Genomic DNA, 8,446 nt, shown 5'->3' with positions numbered 1-8,446 from the left:
GATTAATAATAATCAAAAATAAATTAGCAGAAAGTGCAAATAATCTTCACGTTTGTGAAATTATCACCTAGCAATGCTGGAAATAATAGCAGTTATTGGGAGGTTTCATGATAATAATGATCATTTTCACTGCATTTATTTAAACTGGGCATCTTCATGTGAGGAAACACTATAAAATTCAAATAAGTGTTTTATTTTTTAAATGTTGACAATATAATAAAAAAAATTTTGAACAACTAAATTCAGACATTAATTCAAGTAGATTTTAACAAAGTGAACACTCTAACTAGCTATTATCAAATTGTTAATGTAGGTATGAACTCCATTTTGCTACATTTCTTTGTTAATTCTCCAGTGACATACAGATTTTCTGTGTTGCTTTGAAAAAGCAGGACTCACAAATAAAATTGCCTTTAAAATAATATCATCAGCATAAGAAAAATCCAAAATCCATCCATGTGTGGATTAACATTCACATTTCCTCACTTGAAAACCTTAGACTCACACTTTCTCAGCAACATTTTCATTTATGTGCGTATAAAACAGTTTTTCCAGGACACTTGTATAAAATATTTATGAAATACTTCAGTTTTTTTTAAGCTCAAGATCTAAAAAAATGTATGTTCTTTGTCAAATAATTCACTTTTTGTAATATTATTTATAAAACACATTTTATGCAGAAACTAATGCCAATTATCTTTACCAATGATTACAAGCAGTTAAAACTCAATCCACAATCATTTAAAAGTTCAACAGGCTAACTGGACTTGAATAATATGGATCTTGATAGATTGTGTTGTCAGTGCATTTCTACAGAATGTGTTAGCTGACTGGCTTCAATTCTCTTGCTTTATTCCTTAAATGCCTCTTGCGCATCTTAATTATCCACTTAATAGTGAGTTTGGCAAAATTAGCAGCCTTGAAGAGAGCCATGAAGACCCCACAGAGGATGGCTATGGAGTTCCAGGGATTTGCGGTCACAATCTGTTTGGAGGTAAGAAAATCTGGTTTACACACTAATGTACTGATAAGGGGAAATAACTTCTATGAGGATAAAATGACTGGGAGAACATACCAGTCTAATCTCTTGAATAAAAGGATCCCTCCATTCAAAGACTGCAAAGAAAAGCTCGTTGCTTTTTTCTGATTCAGGCCTTTTGTCATTGAATTTCACCACAGCTGACTAGATGATCCAACATACACAGTCAAGTTAAAACTTAAAAAAAACAAAACAAATTCCAGCAGGCATGAAAACACGTTTGTTTGTTGGATATAAATACCTCTTGCCGAAACTCGACAGCTTCATTGCTTTTCCCAGACGTCCTCACTAAAGACATCTTGACCCAGGTTCTGAACCCTCCAGAGAAGGTCCACATGGTGTAATTCCTCTCACAGTCCCTCATGAACTCTGATTTATTTGCACTAAAGAATCAGAAAATACTGGTAACGCAGTCTAAAAGTACACGTATATTATTTACTAAAAGGCTAGGTACTATGAGACTGGGTCAAATCGCTTTGTAAGTCATTGTTCACTTTGTTTTATAAGGCATGAAGGAGCAGGCTGATAACGGCACTTCAGGTAATCTGCCATCTCCAGGTTACTAATCAGCTTTCTAATGACAAGTACTTCCTTTAGCTTATGTAAACTATTAAGTTGACTGTGCATGATCTGTGCTGTGAACCTCTCCCTCACCAGGATGCAAACAAACAGAAAAAGTATCTGCAAATACAGTGTGACCCATCCCAGCTATGACACCAGTCAGGCACCACAGGACCAGCACTTCTTGTTTGCAGTTTACCTGTTAGTCCAGTCATTAAACTTGGAAAAAAGCATGTAAGTGATGGCACTGAAGTCCTCTTCAGTTTCATTCTGACTGAACTGCATGAAGATCAGCTCTTTTCTTCTGACATCAGCCGGGCCACGGACCACCAAAGCTCTTTTCTATGATTTTGAGACTGAGAGTTAGTCTTTAAAACAAACAAACAAAAAAAGAAAAACACGGAGAATGACAGAGAACATCAAATAGACTCTTACAATACTGGTAAAAGACACTGTCTTGCAGGTATAATACAGATACAGAATTTTATGTATTGCTAAGATATTTAATTCATGTCTGCAGAAGCACCAACTAAATGTGTTTATATCTGACCTCTGTTCGATCAGCAAATGGTCCAATATAAGTCACTATGTCAATCGTACAGTCCCCTTCCTGAGGTTTTCCTGGATCCACTAAAGGTGGGATGTAGTCATGGTAGTGATGTTTGCAGCTCAGCAGCTGAGCTTTCCCAGGGTACAGAGCGATACCTGCTCAAACAAACAACAAGACAAATCATCAGGTTTTCAGAAGTGATTTGACTGACATGAAGCCCAGCCACCTTGGACTTACATCCAATAATGTTCATGTTTCAGTTACTCAAACTGTATGATAACATGGCACAGTTAACACTCACCTCACAGCACCATCAACTTTTAGGAGCTAAACTCAGATGTACATATTGTGTCACACTAACGGTTTTAAGCAAAAACGGCCAAGTTCTTCTTCTACTGGATAACAAATCAGATGATCTGGTGCACCCTCTGGTGGCCACACTGGCAGTTCTCAGCTGACTTTCACTTGTACAACTGCAGTATCTGAGTTTTAGTTAATGGTATCATCTGATCATCTGATTTTTTTTCCCCCACAAACAATTAATTTTTAGCTCATAAAGTATTAGATGGGTATATTGGTGGTTTCCATACTTTCCCTAGTGCCAGGCTTATGTATCACTGCCCACATCTCTGACTTTTTGTGAAACAATAATAAAGCATGAAAACAACCCTTTGCTCACTAAGCTGAGTGTTGATGTTTTAAATAAGCAAATGGATAAAGATACCTACGCTGCCATAACATCTACATTTGAAAACAAGTCTTTCCTTTTTACCTTCTAGTTCAAGCATTACAGACACGACCTTTCGCCCCAAGCATAACATTTTTCCAACTTCATTTTCTGAGCTAACAGATCATTTACCCAGTGGTCAACCTGTGGACCTCCAAGATCAGGCTTAGCTGACATGGCCTTTCCTACTGAATGTGCAGGTTTTGTTTTGCAGCAGTGTTGAATTATAACTGCAGTACATTAACAGTATTTTATGAGGTACTAATGCCACACATTGGCTGCGTTGGTTTTCAGCTGCTGTATACTTCTGCTCCACTGTGTTTCAGAGGAAAAGACTCTACATTTCACTGCACTAAATACACCTTTAACAACCCAACAGGATATTCTGGAGAAGACCATTGTACAAAAATATTCCACTTTCATGTTAATATTTTACTTTGAAATATGTTAAACTTTAAATGCAAGACACTCATTTGTAATATAGTATATTTACATTGGGGTATTGGTTCTTTTACTCAAATAAGGATCTGTTTTACATCAACGCATCAATGCAGCTGTTGCCAGCTGTGGTCCCACGTTTTCCCCGCCCTCTGTGTTATTCATACAAACCAGGGTATGCAAAGGAGTCAACCTCTTTGTAGGTGACAGACATGACAGGGTGGTTGAGTTTGTCCAAAAAGTCGGAGATCGTCTGGTATGCCAGAAACACTGCGACGGCCGTCAGCAGCAGGTAGATGAAGATGAGCACCACCGTGAAGACATTCTTCAGGCAGGTTTTACTGAATCTCATCGACGGGCTGCCTTCCCTGACGCCATCCTCTGAGGCAGAAAGCAAGAAAATATTCATCATGTCACTGACACATTCAGACCACAAAAGCATCGGGTCCGTGGTTCTTTTAAGGTTCTTTGTGATAGTAGCTTCACCTTGTGAGACGCTGCCGTTCGGCTCCTCAGGCTCCATGTCGTCTGTGACCTCATCCAAGAAGTCTTGAGACTGTGTGTTACCTTCATCATCATCGTCATCACTGAACTGTAACGTTATGAAAATGACATGTACTGTAGTTGTATCAGGGTTGTAAAAAAAAACATTTAGTTTGATGCCTGATGGAAATGCAAATGCACTTATTCCCATATGCTGGAGCATATCCCAGATCCGTTTTCAAACCAGGAACCTTCTTGCCGTGAGGCAGCAGTGCTAACCACTAAACCACCGCGCTGCCTGTGTCAAAATCATATACATTTTGTACCTCATAAATAAACTACATGAATATCATTCAATTGCATTCAACCAACTATAACAGCAAAAATATACATATTATAAACAACAATGCACATAGAATAAACACCTGATGAGGTTCTTTAATACTTCAAGTACATTTACCCATAAATATTTTTATTTGAGTTGGACTGCAGGACCTTTTATGCTCTTGTATTGGTACTAATGTAAAAGATCTGAGCTCCTACTTCTTCTTCAACGGAAAGAACAGGCTGCAACTACAACTTCACTACCAGACTTAAAGAGAACATGAAGCAGCTCACAGGAAGCGGCTTTTTCCTGCAGCCGTCAGCTGCCCAGTCACATGACGGCCCGTGTTTGGACAGTGTGTGGCCCCTCATGGTGGGGAAGCTGGTTACCAAACTGTTCAGAGATAACACACAGACGACACTGACTCTACACAGACAGAGGAAGCTGAAGCTTTTCCTACCTCTTGGTATGACCGGGGGTTTTCTTTCCCGACCATTCCTCTGCACCTGTTTTGATGACAGCACGGTCTCTAAGAAGGAAGGCGACTCGAATTAAGTCTGAAAACTACTTTTAATACATATCCGATGCATTTTTACTCATAGTTTGGTCCCAGTGTTTCTGCTCTACAGGGGAGACACACCAGACACCCATAGGAGTTTGGCGACGATGATAAGCCCATCCCCTGATAATAAGCACCTACAGGCCACGATACAAAAGCAAACTCTGTGTCCTTGACATGGTTTCCTTGTTTCCTCCCTCCTTCCCTTAGGCTGTCATGTAATACGGCCTTTAGTTGTGTGTGTTTTTTTTTAAATTGCTTACATGTCAGTCGCCTATGACTCCAAATAAATAATAGAAATCATTTCTACCCTGGCCACATATGACATATATGATTTTAGTGATTACGTCTTTTAGTTTTACAGTATTTCTTATAGAAAATCTCATTTTAATAGTTTACAGGGCACGTGGTTCAAAAACAACATTAAAAATAAATAAGAATTAAACCAACTTAAACCCAGTTTACTTTTCAGCCCTGTAACCAGTGGAAACCGTGAACAGCTTCATTAAAGACTAATCAGTGAATGGACTTTGAGTTTGTTTTGTGAAACTACTGTTTTTTACATGTTCGTCCAGGGTCACTGTGCTGCTTGTTTTCTTACTGTCCCTGGTTTACCTGGACCAGGTGTGTTCAGTCAGAAACTGGAAGATACCATCTCAGACAAAGGCAGAGTGGGAGAGGTAAAACGTGAATTGGTATCTTCCAGCTTCTGGCGTCAAAACACTCCCGATCCAAGTGATCAGCAGTGGGTAAAGCAGGGAGAGTTGGAAAACAAGCAGGAACGTGGTTTCAGGCAGTGCATCTGAATTTCCTTGTGTATACCACACAATGGCAGATAAAGGTATCTGCCCCTCATGCACACAGGCCACGACATCGTTTGAGAAACGGGACGCGGCTCTTATTAGGCTACAAACAGCTGTAAACTGGCGCAAGCTTTGAAAATTCCGACGGGTATAAACGCAGCACATGTAGGCTACAATAGGGAAGTAGATGAAAGGAGTTTCCGCACTGAACTTGTGCAAACAACAGCGTTAACCATGGCAACAGCTCAACTTTATGTCCTGTGTGCAGTTCTTTGCGCGACTTTAGCGGAAGACCTTAAATTAAAATCCAAAGCAGCTACTAAACCTGTCCGACTGTTCACTGAGGAGGAGCTGAAGAGATACGACGGCAGCGAGGTAAAATCTCCCAGTGCGTGTTGTGTGTTTGTGCCGGTGTGTGTCCAAACAGGTCATGTTTGTGTTAAGGGACAAGGCTGGTGGGTTTTTGGATTAACAGTATTATAACCACCCCCCGTAAAGAGACGAAAGCCAGCAGTGAAGTTCCTCTACTCTCCAGCCTGGATTAGTTTATTCCCCTGTGCCATAGAGCTCCATTGATGTCTGTCTTCATCATGAAGCACATGACCTCCTCCAAATGGCCCTGGGTGTTATGTGTGGAGGCAGCTGCAATTCACTGTTGGTGATAGAATCACATTCTGCCTCTGTTTTAGGAGGGGCAGCCTATTTACATGGCAGTAAAAGGAGTGGTGTTCGATGTTACCAAAGGAAGAGGTAAATGAAACTAACAAGTCTTCTCCTCTCTGCAAACCAGATGTTTGATGCTGTCACATCTCTTAGCCCAGATGACACTTTTATAGACTCGAGGTTTCTCAGAGGTTCTGTTCACTACACTGTTTTATTTCACCCATTGAAGAGTTTTATGGTAAAGATGCACCATACAACGCCCTGGTGGGTAAGGACTCCACCCGAGCTGTGGCCAAGATGTCCCTGGACCCAGCAGACCTGACATCAGATACTGTGAGTTGAGTACGAACATCCAGAGACTTAACTTTTGTCGCAGCTCCATCTCATCCACCCAGCTGTCTGGATTACAGTGTTTCCCCAAAGGCTGAGAATGAATCTGTTGTGTTTGCCTCGCCCAAGGGTGGGCAGCACCAACATCTGACACCTTTTTTTTTTAATGCTTTTCACTCAGCACTTCCAGTGACATTTATACACACTGATTCCTTTAAAAAGGAAATAATGAACTCAGAAACAAAAGCATCTACTTAGTTTGGCAGGTCAAATCAACTTTGGGACTCTATAAGTAAAATGAGGAAAAGGAAAATTCTCCTGGGTAATAATATGCATTGAAATCCCCAATTATGTTTTCTCCCTTTCTCTTTTTATTTATTTCAAAATTTCAGCCAATTATATGAACCACATACTGTATGTAATTATATTTAAAGCAGTTCAAGACATAGAGACTGTTCCAGCATTAAACAGTGTGTTTTTCTGTGTGACATGAGATGCAACATGTTACTTAGTGAGCTTGAAAGGTAGTGGCTGGCAAAACGTTTAACCTTTGGACAGAGCCGGGCTAGTCGTTCCCCCCTGTTTCAAGTCTTTAAGCTAAGCTAAGTTAACCATCTCATGACTGTAGCTTCATATTTAACCAACAGATACAAAGGTGGCATTGATCTTCCTTTATAAGTCTCATTAAGAGAGCAAAAAGCAGGAAAATGCCAGATTACCATTCCAACATTGGTAATAACTCGACTGCGTCAGGAGACTTTCTTCTTTTATAAAGAACAATCTGTACAACACCCTCTGAACTGTGCAGGGTCCGTACTGATACAAATTCCTGATTTCCATCTTTATTTCCACAGACGGGCCTCACTGAAGAGCAGCTGAAGTCTTTAGATAGTATATTTGAAGGCACATACAAAACAAAGTACCCCATTGTGGGTTACACAGCATCACGAATCCTCAACGAGGACGGAAGTCCCAACAGAGACTTCAAACCAGAGGACCAGCCTCATTTTCAGATCAAAGATGAGTTTTAGTCTTATTCACCGTTTTGTAGAAGATAGTTGTGAAAAAGTACTGTTGGAGTTTTTAGTTTACTTTTTAGATTTTATTTTCTTTAATCGATCAAATCAGACTCAAATGTTTGAAGTACAGTACATGTACAAGAGGAGAACAAATTTTTTATTTACTTGAACTGATGTTTTACATGGTTCTGTGTTTGTGAGAGCTTTAATGTGCAACGACTAAAAGAAACATCTGTGTGAGTATTCAGTGTTTTTGAAATGCATTATTCCATTAGAAAAACAAGGCCACTGCTCTGTCAGACTGTGGAGAATATCCTACTCTCAGATACAGGATGACTTATTGATTGGACTTGATTTTTTTTTTTTTTACCTTTAGCCCAAATACAGTTGCAATGTATTTTATTTGACTGCTTCAAACAAATGAAGTTCATTTTTAAACAAAAACGAACAGATCTATTTCATAGAAAGCTATGGAAGAAATTAAATTGGAATGAAAACAGCCCTAACCTGCAAATAAATGATTATAATTTATTAAAGATATTACTGTATAAATGTCAGAGAATGGTGAAGATATTCATCCCAGTTCTTTTGAATCCGTGGTTGTGTCTTCAAATGTCTTGATTTTGCATTTAGTCGATTCACAGAACCAAAAATGAAGAGAAGCAGAAAGTCCTCGCATTTGAAAAGCTGCAGAGAGAAATACTTGGACCTGTTTTGTGATAAATTACTTTGTATTATTAGAAATGTCACAGATTCATTTTCTGTTAGTCCATTAATTTTTTCAGCTGTGTTTTGTATGAAATGTTGACACTAACCGTTTGCCCAATACAAGATGTATGAAATTAAACTATGACACTACAGCTCTGTGAATGTTTACTTGATCAGAATCAGTCCACTTCTTTCAACCTGATTACACTTTTCTACAATAATAATTAGAGTCTGTAAATCT

The 8,446-nt window shown here is 39.2% G+C and overlaps 2 protein-coding genes across 2 annotated transcripts; one reads left to right on the top strand and one right to left on the bottom strand.

The window, feature by feature from the left end:
- Window positions 1-189: 189 nt before the first annotated feature.
- On the bottom strand, window positions 190-4,808 carry pacc1 (proton activated chloride channel 1). Its single transcript, XM_026310621.2, has 8 exons — window positions 4,584-4,808; window positions 3,802-3,907; window positions 3,487-3,696; window positions 2,151-2,305; window positions 1,800-1,942; window positions 1,281-1,422; window positions 1,076-1,183; window positions 190-984 (listed from the first exon to the last, which is right to left on the bottom strand). The coding sequence occupies exons 1-8, from the start codon at window positions 4,617-4,619 to the stop codon at window positions 823-825; spliced, it is 1,062 nt and encodes a 353-aa protein (XP_026166406.1). The 5' UTR covers window positions 4,620-4,808; the 3' UTR covers window positions 190-822.
- Window positions 4,809-5,422: 614 nt separating this feature from the next.
- On the top strand, window positions 5,423-8,357 carry nenf (neudesin neurotrophic factor). Its single transcript, XM_026301565.1, has 4 exons — window positions 5,423-5,860; window positions 6,175-6,235; window positions 6,378-6,481; window positions 7,333-8,357. Exons 1-4 carry the CDS (start codon window positions 5,720-5,722, stop codon window positions 7,507-7,509), a joined length of 483 nt encoding a protein of 160 aa, XP_026157350.1. The 5' UTR covers window positions 5,423-5,719; the 3' UTR covers window positions 7,510-8,357.
- The last annotated feature ends 89 nt before the right edge of the window (window positions 8,358-8,446 follow it).

Source organism: Mastacembelus armatus, chromosome 22 (assembly GCF_900324485.2).
Source record: "Mastacembelus armatus chromosome 22, fMasArm1.2, whole genome shotgun sequence".
NCBI lineage: Eukaryota > Metazoa > Chordata > Actinopteri > Synbranchiformes > Mastacembelidae > Mastacembelus > Mastacembelus armatus.
This window is presented reverse-complemented; position numbering and strand designations above follow the sequence as displayed.